We start from the raw sequence: 14,463 nt of genomic DNA on the forward strand, positions 1-14,463 counted from the left end.
AATACAAAAAAAAAGAAAAAAAAAAAAATAGAGTTCACTTATGGGCTCGGAACCCCTTTATTACCTTCTTATTATAATGGGTAGGCTAACCAATTAAAGAAAATCCTACAATGAACTGCTGATATGCAGGAAGTACAACGCTCAGGCAGTTTAAAAAGGTCCCATGCCATTACGGCTGTGACAGGAGAAGAAAACCCACATGTTGAAAAGTTTCCGACTGTAAATTAGCATCATAGGCAGACGCAGCCTCCACCAGCAGCGCACTAGTAACAAACAACTTAACATGTACTCACATCCTTTACTCCTTGTTTATTGGGGGATGCTATTTGAAAAAGACCAAAAATATCCGAAAATTGAATCAAAATTCTTTTTTTCAGTTCAGTTAGATTGTTGATAGATTGTTATGAACTTTGTTCTATTTGGAAATAGGATAAATCTTTAGAAAAAGAATTAGTTATTGGTTATACAAGATATGATAGCCATATTGAATTTTAAGGAGACCCAAAATAATAATAAAAATGCGATTCATTTTAATTTAGGAATTTCGTGGGAGTTTGTAAGCAATTTGAAGAAACAAAAAAATTTCTTGAGTGAACATGATCACATTCACACACAATTAATTAGTGAGCAGTGAACTATTACACACAGTATGAGAATTAAAGACCCACTATAGATCTCTAATCCTATGGTACTCAGACGGACCAAAACAACTCCTTAAAAGAAAGAGCAAAGACTCCAACCATTACAGTTATTCAAATAAAAATATAAAGACTAGAACTCTTGTCTCTAAAACGACTACACAATTCAATTAAAACTTATAAGAATTGAAATGATATTTGATGAGCCTTGAGATATTGTTTGTCCAGACATGGCGATGGACGAGGAACAAACCATAAATGAGGCCTTTATTGACGGAGCCGTTATTATTGGACAAAGTAAAGAGGGTAACAGCTCAGAGATCTCCATATCCTGACATTAATTGTCAGAGGCATTACCCAAACAGGGAATTAAACCACCATTAATGGTCATTTCAACGGCTAGAAAAGCAGAAGCCTATATAAGGAACATCTAACCTAAGGTAAAGACATAGGATCAGAAATATACTCCCATCAACCAAAATTTCTCTTTATCATTCTCACTCTCTCTTTCTAACTTTACCATTGGAGGCTCATCGGCTGGCACCATGCCGGTGACTTATCTATTACTTTTTTTTACTATTTTGCAGGTCACGCCGAAGCCATTTGGACGATCCTAACCACTGACGATTTTTGCACTCATCAATACTCATTTTTTGCCCAAATTCTAATTCTTGAAACCATCAAGACGTGTTGCCGTGAGACCTTGTGAGTATAATTTTTCCTTGTAGGCTTTCCAAGTGAAGGTCCTATAGAGAGAGTGGCCAATGGGTCTAAGCAATTCTGGAGGTGCAGAAATTGATGCTTGCAGGGAGGGAGCTCCAAAATATACCATTGACATTCTAGGCTTGGATGTATTTGTTAATACCCTGTGCCAGACGCTCACAAATATTCCGTTTGTTAGAGCCTTCACAAATAAAAATTAATATCAGTGCACAATTTTTTTGGTTAAAAAGAAAACAAGAAGATAAAAAATTACATTTTAAATGACCTAGAGAAAGAAAGAGAGTATCAACCTGTAACATGTCACACCCACAATAACCCAAAAGGCATTGGGGTCATCTGGGACACTAATCCACGCATCTTTTTCAACAAGAATTTGGAGGCCAGCAACATTGTTTGATGTAAGAATGCTCAAGAGCTGAGGGTCAGAATGTTCTCCAAAACCTATATCATCATCTTTAGAAGTGGGTAGATAGTAATTAAGCCTGAGGAGTGAGTCACTCTCTACGTCCCTAATCAACCCACTGAAAACCGATTTGTCCTTGACATATAGCCCCTCTGCTATCAGCTCTAATAGCTCACATGTTAGATCCCTAACTGCTTGGATGTAATGATTTACGGTAGAACTGTTGTGTCATAAGTCTTAAACCTCATTAAAAACTCATCTGGGTTTATTCCTACACTAGCAATTGACAATGGCACTAGAGAGAGAAAGTGATAACTTTCATAAATAGTTAGTCTATTTTAGAACACCAATGACATGCATGGTAAGTGGTGCCTTTTTAACCATTAAATAAAAATCTATTATTAAAAAAAAAAAAAATCAAATGTGTAACTTGAATCCATCCCAAACAAATTCAATTTAGTATAATAATTTTTTTTCATAAAAAGTAAAATAAAATAAAATTAAGTCATAAAATATTCAATATTGTCAAATAATTTTTTGTTAATCTTATCTAATCTTACAAGACATCTAAGTAAAAGTTATCATGTTAATTTCGTAAAATATAGCATTTCGTTGTGTCTCCAATTTCTAAAACGTTTTGTTTGATTATTGGATCACTATATTATTTTCATTATGTTTTTTGGTAGTGAAAAAGTGATGTCTAATCCCAATTTTTTTTTTAATGTGAGAAATGTTAAATCCACTTTAGTAGAGCTAAAGTGACAAAAACTGTGGCAATGAAGTGAAAAAATAAATTTAGAGAATCTCTTACTTGCATTTCAAGTTTCCTTTGCTTCAAAATGTCCTGAGAGTTTGTACGAAACTGAACGTATGGCTGTTGCATAAGATTATGCAAAATTTACAAATTCGATAGTTTTTGGGACAAAATTTGTTTCACTAGAAATGAAAATGTTTGTGAATATTGGAAACAGTTTTGGGACAGTTATAACTCTTTACCTGTAATATTTAAATGATTCTAACTCTTACTTTCAGTACTTCTTTCAAAACTATCTAAGAAACACTAAAAATGGACATCTCTAAAATTGTTGTATTTAAAATGTAATAAACTTGGTTGTATCCGTGGGATAAATATGTAGTAAGATTTTAGCAACTCTTGTGTGAGTGCATATATTGTCTAAGGATATCGTTTCGTTATGGCTCCATATTGTCAAATCTTTCATTTGATTATTAAATCAATATATTTATTTATTATATTTTTTGGCCTTGGAAATTTGGTGTAAAGTCCCTTTTATTTATTTATTTATTTTTAATGTGAGAATTGTTACTTCCTCTTTATTAGAACTAAAGTGAATGAAATTGTGGCAATGAAATGGAAAAAAAAAAAGTTCAGAGAATGTCGTACGTACGAGAGACGTATGTACGACATATGAGATTTTTAAGTTTCTTTTGCATTAAAATTTCCTGAGACTTTGTACGAAACCCGAACGTATGATTGTTGCACAAGATTATGCAAAATTTAAGAATTTGATAGTTTTTGGGACAAAAATTGTTCCACTTGAAATGAAAACATTTGTGAATATTGGAAACAATTTTTGGACGGTCATAACTCTTTAGTACTTCTTTCAAAACTTTCTAAGAAACACTAAAAATCCTTTGGGACTTCTCCAAAATTGTTGTATTTAGAGCGCAATAAACTTGGTTGTATCCTAGGGATAAATTTGAAGTAACATTTTGGCAACTCTTGTGTGGGTGCGCATATTGTGTAAGGATAGCGTTTCATTGTGGCTCTAGAGTGTCAAATGTTTTGTTTGATTATTAAATCACTATTTATTTTTATTATATTTTTTTTAGTGAAAAAAAAAAGTTTATATAATCTCAGACTTACGAGAGTTGTATAAAAGACGTACAAGATTATCAAGTTTCTTTTCATCAAAATTAATTAAGAGTTGTTCAAATCTCGAACGTATGAGTGTTGTACGAGATTATGCAGAATTTACGAATTTGATAGTTTTTGGGCCAAAAGTTGTACAACTTGAAATTGAAACTATTGTGAATATTGGGAACAATTTTTGGATGGTTATAAGACTTTACCCATGATATATAAATGATTGTAACTCTCACTTTTAATATCTTCTTCTTTCAAAACATTCTAAGAAACACTAAAACTCCTCTAGACCATCTCCTAAATTGCTATTTTTAGAACGTAATAAACTTGGTTGTATCTTGGGAATAAATTTGTAGTACCATTTATCAACTCTTGTATAGGGGCATATATTGTCTAAGGATAGCATTTCGTTGTGGCTCCAAATTCTAAAATATTTTGTTTGATTATTGAATCACTATATTATACTATTCATTATGTTTTTCAGTAGTGAAAAAGTGATGTCTAATTCCAATTTTTTTAATGTGAGAAATGTTAAATCCTCTTTAGTAGAACTAAAGTGACAAATACTATGGCAATGAAGTGAATATTTTTTTAGAGAATCTCTTATGTACGAGAGTTGTATGTAAGACCTATGAGATTTTCAAGTTTCATTTGCATCAAATTATCCTGAGAGTTTCTATGAAACCCGAACGTATTACTTGATAGTTTTTGGGACGAAATTTGTTCCACTTGAAATGAAAACGTTTGTGAATATTGGAAATAGTTTTGGGACGGTTATAACTCTTTGCCTGTGATATACACTACAACAAAATGTACTTTCAGTGATGAAAAAATTCGTCACTAAAAGTCCAGTTTTTCATCGCTAAGAACTTTGAGTGACGAAATTGTAGCCCAGACGCTAAAAGTCCTAGCGACGAAAAATTTCGTCACTAAAAGTCCGATTTGTTTAAAAAAGAAAAAACTTTTAGCGACGAAAACGTTTCGTCACTAAATGTTTTCCTCGCTAAAAACAGTATTCAGCGACGAAAATATTTTGTTTCAGTTTATTAAATCATATTTAGTGACGAACAATTTCGTCACTAAAACTGTTTTAGTGATGAAAAAAGTCGTCACTAAAACTATTTTTAAGAAAATCTAGGCATATATAGTGATGAAAATTTTCGTCACTAAAACCATTTATTACAAAATTCTGCTACATTTAGCGACAAAATATTTCATCACTACAACAATTTTTTGTTACTATATTTGTGACGAAAAAATTCGTCGCTAAAACTTATTTTCTGTTTTTATTATTTTCATGGCTTTGATATTAACCTGTAACCTGTCATTACATTATTAAAACCTCATATTTGATTAACACATTTATTTCAACAACACATTTATAAAAAATCGATCCATACATTCTACAAGTAAAAAATAAAACAAGTATTCAATTCAAACTCTTTCCATACAATAATTGTTTGCAACACATACAATAACTTAATATGTTTTATAACAATATAAAAAGTGTAGCATAATATAATTAGAACCAACGGAAGATGTCCTTATATGTCTTCAAATAATGCCAAAAGTAAATCCCCTAATGCCACCAATAAAAAATCTGCACAAATATTAAAACACTACTACATTAAAGTATTGAAATCGAATAAAGGAACACAATTGCTACTAATCAACAAGTTTCATTCACATTTGCAAGAAATTAAAAACATTCCCAATATGAATTTAAACCACCTTATAACACCATGCAAGCCACCTGCTTGCTCCAACACAACAACCCACCACAAAACCAATTTCCAACATCACAAGTATATATAGAGTTTTATAAGTTTTTATCTAGAATATACTTACTTTGCTCAAGCTAAATTTACAACTTTCAAAAAAAAAAATCCAAACTTAACTTGTGTTCTTGACCTTGTTCCTCACAATTTCTTTAGCCACAAAAGAGAGAGAGTTGGAGATAAAAGAAAGCTAACTCTTAGTGAACGGTTAAGTAGCTAGACCTAAATTTAAAATACATATTCTTTATTCTTTTTCCCGTTTCTAAACAATGGTATAGCTTAGAATTCAATATTGAAAAGATTGAAACCCCACTTCATGGTATCAAGTCCCCACATTTCCCTTCATTTATATTGTTAGTAACCAGACCCAATCATACCTCAAAAATATTCCTAATGTTTAATTAGTCAACACAAAACATGGAGTTAAGTTGCCAAGGGCCCACACCCAACATTTGATAAGCCTCCCAATGATCTAATGGCTGCAGTCATCAACACATTCTATGTATCAATAGGATTTCACCCGCATGCAACACATAGAACAGTGAAGCTTTACCTCTTGATGGAGACAATGCAAGAATTTCAATAAAAAGATGACTCTCAATCTAGAATACCATAGATTTACATAATAAATAATAAGTAGATAATTGACATAAAATCATTAAAATTAGGTAAATCACAACCAGCATTGAGAAAAAGAAGGAAACGCAATGTAATAGTAAATAAACGTGTTAAACTACCCTATCAAGAAGTCTTTCACTGCTTAGGTATTCTTACCGTTGGAGTTGACAAACTCTGCCACAAAATTAGTTACCTGCACTAACTACCCACCTCCAGCCTTCCCCATATGGACCGATTCATAAGAATGAATATTAATAAATAATTAACATTAATGAATAATTAATATTAATGAATAAATTAATAAATATTAATATTAATGAATGAATATTAATATTAATATTAATTAGATCACATGTAAAAAAAAAAAAAGGAAATCCGATTCATAAGAACCAAAGCTAACTAAGCACTTAAGCTAAAAATCGAAGTAGAAGTAATTCACAGTAAATCATAATAAGCCTTTTCGTTTGAATATGAAATAAATAAACTCATTGATCATATCGAATCCAAACTAATCTAGACAAAAAAAAAAAAACCCTTACCGAATCCAGATCGTCATGAATGGTCCGTATCGGCGGTGAAGGCTTCATTGCGAAGGGTCCGAAACGGCGACGAATGGGTTTAAATTGTCGAGAATGGGTTCAAATCAGTGACGGTGGGAGTTGAAATAAAACTTCAAAACCGTTGCGAATGGGTTCGAATCGACGACGAATGGGTCGAGAATTGGTGACGAATGGGTCCGGAGTTGAAACAACACTTCAAAGCCGTCGAGAATCAAACAACGAATGGAGTTTGAATCATCTAGAATGGGTCGAGAATCGGCAACGAATGGGTTGAGAACCGTTGAGAATCATCTAGAATGGTTCGGTGTTGGTGTTAATGGTTCGGCGTTGGTGTATTTGGCTGAAATAAAATGGCTTTTGGGAGGCTTTTGGCTGAAATAAAAGAGATGGATAGGTATTAAATACTCAGGTCTTTAGCGATGAACCTTTTCCGTCGCCAATGCCTACTTTGTCATCGCAAAAGGTATCAGGTTTTTAAGTTTTTAGCAACGAATGTCAGTTTTGTCACTAAAGAACCTAGGCTTTGTTAAGTTTTTTAGAGACGAAATTCATATTTCGTCACTAAAGCATACTTTTAGTGACGAATTGTGATTTCGTCACTAAAAACATATAAGTGCAAAACTATTATTATTTTTAGTGACGAATATTTTTCGTTGCTAATTCTTCCTTATAGCGACAAAAGGATTTTCGTCACTAATACTATCCACAACAATATCTACAGTGACAAAATATTTCGTCACTAAAAATTTCAACTTTTAGCAACGAAATATTTTGTCGCTATAGATTAATTAAACTCGTGCCAAAGTTTCCCTCCATTGGTGCCCATTTTTTAGATCAAAATAGCGATGAAATTTATTTTTCGTCGCTAAATGTTATAATTTTTTTTCATTGTTAGCGACGAAATTCATATTTCATCACTAAAGCTGTATTTTTAGTGACGAAAAATATTTCCTCACTAATTTTCATCGCTAAAAATACATTTTGTTGTAGTGATATAAATGATTCTAACTGTCACTTTCAGTACTTCTTTCAAAACTTTCTAAAATACACTAAAAATCCACTAGGACTTCTCCAAAATTGCTGTATTTAGAACGTAATAAACTTGGTTGTATCCTTGGGATAAATTTGTAGTATCATCTAAGCAAATCTTATGTGGGTGCAAATATTGTCTAAGGTTAACGTTTCGTTGTGGCTCCAAATTGTCAAATGTTTTGTTTGACTATTAAATCATGATATTTTTTTATTATATTTTTTTGTTTTGAAAATTTGACGTGAATTCCTTTTTTTTTTTTTTTTTTTTAATGTGAGAAGTTTTACTTCCTCCTTAGTGGAACTAAATTGAAAGAAACTATGCTAATGAAATGAAAAAGAAAACTTTTAGAGAATCTCGTTCGTACGAGAGATGTATGTAAGATGTACGAGATATTCAAGTTTCTTTTGCATCAATATTTCCTGAGAGTTAGTATGAAACTTGAACGTACAAGTGTTGCAAGGGATTCTGTAGAAATTTGACAGTTTTTTTGGATAAAAGTGTTCCACTTGAAATGAAAACATTTGTGAATATTGAAAATAGTTTATGGATGGTTATAACTCTTACCCATGATATATAAATGATTCTAACTCTCACTTTCAATGTTTTCTTCATTTTAAACTTTCTTAGAAACACTAAAACTCCTCTACTAGACCAAAATTGTTATTTTTAGAACCTAATAAACTTGGTTGTATTCTGGGGATAAATTTATAGTAACCTTCTAGCAACTCTTGTGTGGGTGCATACATTGTCTAAGGAAAGCATTTTATTGTGGGTAAAAATTACCAAGTGTTTTGTTTGATTATTGAATCACTATATTTTTCTTAATTATATTTTTCAATACAAAAAAAGAGATGTTTGGTCCCAAATTTTTTTTTTTTTTTTTTTTTTTTTTTTTTTTTTTTTTTTTTTTTAATGTGAAAAGCGTTAATTCTTGTTTAGTAGAGGGGGAGTGACAAAAAATGTGACAAACAAATGAAAAAAACATAATTTATAGAATCTCGAATGTACGAGAGTCATATATAAGACCTAGTAGAGTATCAAGTTTCTTTTCATCAAAATTAATTGAAAGTTGTACAAAACTTGAACGCACAAGTGTTGTATGAGATTATGCAGAATTTACGAATTTGACAGTTTTTGAACCAAAAGTTGTACAACCTGAAATGAAAACTAATGTGAATATTGGAAATAGTTTTTGGACGGTTATAAGACATTACCCATGCTATATAAATGATTGTAACTCTCACTTTTGAATATCTTCTTTATTCAAAACATTCTATGAAACACTCAAACTCCTCAGGGCCTTCTCTAAAATTTATATTTTTAGTATATAACAAACTTGAAGTACCTTTTATTAACTCTTGTGCAGGGGCATATATTGTCTAAGGATAGCATTTTATTGTGGCTCCAAATTCTAAAACGTTTTGTTTGATTACTGAATCATTATATCATATTCATAATGTTATTTAGTAGTGAAAAAGTGATGTCTAATCCCAATTTTATTAATGTGAGAAATGTTAAATCCTTCTTAGTAGAGCTAAAGTGACAAAAACTGTGGCAATGAAGTGAAAAAAAAAAAATAGAGAATCTCTCATGTACTAGAGTTGTATGTAAGATGTATGAGATTTTCAAGTTTCTTTCGCATTAAATTTTCCTAAGAGTTTCTACGAAACCTGAACGAACAAGGGTTGCAAAAAAAATGCAAAATTTACATATTTGATAGTTTTTGGGACAAAATTTGTTCCACTTGAAATGAAAACGTTTGTGAATATTGGAAATAGTTTTTGGATGGTTATAACTCTTAACCCGTGATATATAAATAATTCTAACTGTCACTTTCCGTACTTTTTTCAAAAATTTCTAAGAACCACTAAAAATCTAGAAGGAATTTTCTAAAATTGTTGTATTTAGATTGTAATAAACTTAGTTGTAACCGTGAGATAAATTTGTAGTATCATTTTGAAAACTCTTGTGTGGGTGCATATATTGTCTAAGGATAGCGTTTCATTGTGGCTCCAAATTGTCAAATGTTTTGTTTGATTATTAGATCACGATATTTTATTATTATATTTTTTGGTAGCGAAAATTTGATGTGAAGTCCCTTCTTCTTCTTCTCTTTTTTTTTTTTTTAATTTTTTTTATTTTATTTAAAATGTGAGAAGTGTTACTTCCTCTTTAGTGGAAGTAAAGTAAAAGAAATTGTGCTAATGTATTGTGAAAAAAAATGTTTAGAGAATATTGTACGTATGAGGGATGTATGGAAGACGTACGAGAGTTTCAAGTTTTTTTTTGCATTAATATTTCTTGAGAGTTTGTACGAAACTCAAACGTATGAGTGTTGCAGAGGATTTTGTAGGATTTACAAATTTGACAGTTTTTTGGATAAAATTCATTCTACTTGAAATGAAAACGTTATTTGTGAGGACGTAGACCCAAATATATATTGGGTCTTGGGCCTTATCCGAGGAGGCACAGTGGTCTGAGAATAGATCAATAGTGAGGAAGAAGTAAGATTTTGAACTTCACGAGCAAGCTATGACTGTAAAGACTAGGAGAGGTAGGCCGAGGAGGAGTATCTCCTTAGCTAAAAGAAGGAGTCAGAAAGTGCATTCTGTTGTCTAGAATGATGTTCCAAGAAGTTCTATTGATAAGGATATGCGCTGCAAACGTACAGGACAAATGGGAGCCAAGAAATATCTAAGAAAAAACTGTTACCACCGCATTGAATGCTCTGCAGCCAACTCTCTAGCCAAATTTATGTGGAAAAACCCCTTGAACAATGTTGTCTTGGTCGCCCCAACTCACAGAGGGTCTGTAAGGGTGTCCGATGGGACAAGTACTCAAGTAGTGGCTTGGATGATCGACAAGTGGAGGGCCAAGATCATTCAAAAGGGGATATATAATATAAGAGACCCTGAGGAAAATTGGGTCAAGAAATAGAAAGGGAAACACTATAGCAATCAAGAACTGAATGTGTAATCCAATTTGAGAATCAATATATAAGAGCTGATCTCCTCGGATTGTGCCGAGAATAGTTTTCTTTAGATTAAACTAGTCAATCTTCATTTTCTTATCATCTAAATCCACTTTACTTGTTGTCCAATTCATTAAAGCCCAGTTTTTCAACTCGCTCTCTACAAATTCAATGTATTGGGCTTTTTGGGCCTAAGTTCATTTATTCCTTGGCCTAGGGACTCAAATCTGGTCCTTACATTATTGAATATTGAAAACAGTTTATGAATGGTTATAACTCCTTACCCATGAATATAAATGATTCTAACTTTCACTTTCAATGTCTTCTTCTTTCTGAACTTTCTTAGAAACACTAAAAATCCGTTGGAACTTTTCCAAAATTGCTATTTTTAGAACCTAATAAACTTGGTTGTGTTCAGGAGATAAATTTATAGTAACCTTTTAGCAACTATTGTGTGGGTGCATATATTGTCTAAGAAGAGCATTTCATTGTGACTACAAATTATCAAGTGTTTTGTTTGATTATTGAATCACTATATTTTTTTAATTATATTTTTCAGTATAGAAAACGATATGTTTAGTCCCAATTTTTTTTATTGTGAAAAGCGTTAGTTCCTCTTTAGTATAGGGGGGAGTGACAAAAAATGTGGCAAACAAATGAAAAAAAAAAAAGTTAATAGAACCTCGAACGTACAAGAGTGCAGGGCCGACTGAAGCTATAGGCCACTTAGGTAGTGGCCTAAGGCCCCCACTGCTAAAGAGGCCCCAAATAGTAATAATATATTATATAATATTCCATCAAAAAATTTTATAGTCTGAAAAAAAATTGCCTTAATCTTGAATGTTTTCTCACACATGAAAATTATTCCGATATTGATGGTTTAGATTTATTTTCAAAACTAAAAGTTTTAAAAAAAGTTTTGCAAATAAATGAAAACTCTCCAATTAATGTACTAAATTATATAAAAAGGTTAGAATCTTTTCCAAATGTATGTATTGCTTTCAGAATATTACTAATTATACCTGTTACAGTTGCTTCCGTAGAAATAAGTTTTTCAAAATTAAAATTAATAAAATCCTATTTAAGATCAACTATGTCACAAGAAAGATTAAGTGGATTAGCCATATTACCAATTGAAAAGGAAATGTTAGCGGAACTTGAATGCAAAAATTTAATTAGTAATTTTGCCTCTCGAAAAGCAAGAAAAATAAATTTTAATTGAAAAAAATATATGAATTTATAATTAAATATAATAAAAAATCCCGTTTAAAGTTTTCGCCTAGAGCCCCCAAATTCATTGAGCCAGCCCTGCAAGAGTGGTATGTAAAACGAATGGGAGTATCAAGTTTCTTTTCTTCAAAATTAATTGAAAGTTGTACGAAACTCAAACATACAAGTGTTGTACAAGATTATGCAGAATTTACGAATTTGACAATTTTTGGGCCAAAAGTTGTACAACCGGAAATGAACTAATGTGAATTTTGGATCAGAGATAGAGATTTGAGAGATGACCAAAGAACCATTAATGTTTCTCAAGAGACTCGTGTAAAAACAAAAATTAAATTCATCTCAAAATGCTAAACCCTCTCTGACAGCAACTGTAAATTAGCACTATATATAGGCAGACGCAGCCACCAGCAGCAGCGCACTAGACAAACTACTTAACATGTACTTTTGAAAAATACCAAAAATATCCGAAAATTGAATTAAAAAACCCCAGCTTCAGTTTATAGCCCTAAATAAATTTATTGTTGTCCAACCAACTTTATATAAACTCAAATTATATAATATGTAGCAGTGAACGATTATACACAGGATATGAGAATTTAAGACCCGCTATGGATCTCCTATCCAATGGTGCTCAGACGGACCAAAACAACTCCCTGAAAGAAAGAGCAAAGACTCCAACCATTACAGTTATTCAAATAAAAATATAATGACTAGAGCTCTTGTCTCTGAAACGACTACACAATTCAATTAAAACTTATAAGAATTGAAATGCTACTCATTTTTCGTCCAAATTCGAATTCTTGAAACCATCAAGACGTGTTGCCGCAAGACCTTGTGAGTATAATTTTTCCTTGTAGGCTTTCCAAGTGAAGGTCCTGTAGAGAGAGTGGCCAATGGGTCTAAGCAATTCTGGAGGTGCAGAAATTGATGCTTGCAGGGAGGGAGCTCCAAAATATACCATTGACATTCTAGGCTTGGATGTATTTGTTAATACCCTGTGCCGGATGCTCACAAATCTTCCGTTTGTTAGAGCCTTCACAAATAAAAATTAATATCAGTGCACAATTTTTTTGGTTAAAAAGTAAAGAAGAAGATCAAAAATTACATTTTAAATGACCTAGAGAAAGAAAGAGAGTATCAACCTGTAACATGTCACCCACAATAACCCAAAAGGCATTGGGGTCAGCTGGGACACTAATCCACGCATCTTTTTCAACAAGAATTTGGAGGCCAGCAACATTGTTTGATGTAAGAATGCTCAAGAGCTGAGGGTCAGAATGTTCTCCAAACCCAATATCATCATCTTTAGAAGTGGGTAGATAGTAATTAAGCCTGAGGAGTGAGTCACTCTCTACGTCCCTAATCAGCCCACTGAAAACCGATTTGTCCTTGACATATAGCCCCTCTGCTATCAGCTCTAATAGCTCACATGTTAGATCCCTAACTGCTTGGATGTAATGATTTACGGCAGAACTGTTGTGTCATAAGACATCATGTGTTTGCTGAGAAAGATTAATATGTGAAGATAGAAGTATATTACAAAGGAATAAGGCTGAGAAACAGAAGAATTAAAGAAAGCAACATTAAAATTTTGGCATATTGGTTGGAGATGTTGTGATAATATACCATTTTTCAACTTTTAAGACTATATAGAGTACATATAATAATTTTTCTCTTCATTCTATTAAACGAGAATTTTTTTATATAAGAATTTTTTTTCTTCATTATTTTAGACTATATAGAGTACATATAAGAATTTTTCCATATAAGAATTTTTCTCTTTATATACAAAGAAAATTCTAAATCTAAAAGAATATGATGCAACAACAACATTTATACAAAATCAAAAAAACAACTTAACACTTACATTATATTTTATATGTTAATCAAATTTATACTAAACCAAAAAAAACAACTTAACACTTGCATTATATTTTATAAAAAGAATATGATGCAACCGTTGCCAACTTTCCATGCATGTTACAATAAGTCATAACATATTAAATACCTGAATCGTGAAGGATCATCAGAAATGGTAATGGATTTTTCAGCAATGTAAGATGGGTGAGTACTAAGTAAAAGATACTCAAGCTCTCCTTTATCTCCAAGGGCACCTATATTCTTGTGGCCATAGCCAAGAGGATTGGCCGGGCTAGCTTGGTCAGCTTGTTGTTTTACAAACGTTGGTTTAGCAAAGAAACTAAACCCTTCTTGTTGTACTCTTTCTATAATGTCCTTTGGGACACCATGGTTGATCACCTTGAAAAACCCAAATTGATCACATGCCTCAACAATGCTCTTTGGCACATTTGATCTATGGTCCCGAAGGTCGATGGTAGGAAGGTTTTTGGAGCCAAGGGGGGTTCGAGAGGACGTGGCCATATTAAATTTTCAAGGAAGTACAAAAAATGAAAATATGGGAAATGAAAGTAAAATAGTGAAGAAGTTGTGTCGGTAATGATGCGTGTAGAAAGAGATGAACTGATAAACATCAACAAGAAAATATGAAAAAGTCAAAGAAAATGGAAGTGGAGGGCGAAAATCTAGAAGGTTTTCTCTGAAGGCAGAAATTTCAGTTTCTCAACATATTGATTCTCAGGGAGTATTGACAACTTGACATGACC

The 14,463-nt window shown here is 32.1% G+C and overlaps 1 protein-coding gene and 1 pseudogene across 1 annotated transcript; both read right to left on the reverse strand.

Moving 5' to 3' along the window:
* Positions 1-1,302: 1,302 nt before the first annotated feature.
* Positions 1,303-6,632, reverse strand: LOC126701124 (gibberellin 2-beta-dioxygenase 2-like; annotated as a pseudogene).
* A 5,982-nt stretch (positions 6,633-12,614) lies between these two features.
* LOC126701126 (gibberellin 2-beta-dioxygenase 2-like) lies at positions 12,615-14,221 on the reverse strand. Its single transcript, XM_050399258.1, has 3 exons — positions 13,848-14,221; positions 12,982-13,312; positions 12,615-12,872 (listed from the first exon to the last, which is right to left on the reverse strand). The coding sequence occupies exons 1-3, from the start codon at positions 14,219-14,221 to the stop codon at positions 12,615-12,617; spliced, it is 963 nt and encodes a 320-aa protein (XP_050255215.1).
* Between the last annotated feature and the right edge of the window lie 242 nt (positions 14,222-14,463).

The sequence above is a fragment of the Quercus robur genome, chromosome 9 (genome assembly GCF_932294415.1).
Source record: "Quercus robur chromosome 9, dhQueRobu3.1, whole genome shotgun sequence".
NCBI lineage: Eukaryota > Viridiplantae > Streptophyta > Magnoliopsida > Fagales > Fagaceae > Quercus > Quercus robur.

Bases quoted from the DNA above. Each gene is read 5' to 3' on its own strand.
- LOC126701126 (XM_050399258.1), bottom strand. From the start codon at position 14,221: ATGGCCACGTCCTCTCGAACCCCCCTTGGCTCCAAAAACCTTCCTACC. The intron at 13,313-13,847 runs GTATTTAATATG...ATGACACAACAG, and splicing joins GATGATCCTTCACGATTCAG to TTCTGCCGTAAATCATTACA. The intron at 12,873-12,981 runs GTTGATACTCTC...TTATTTGTGAAG, and splicing joins TTGTGGGTGACATGTTACAG to GCTCTAACAAACGGAAGATT.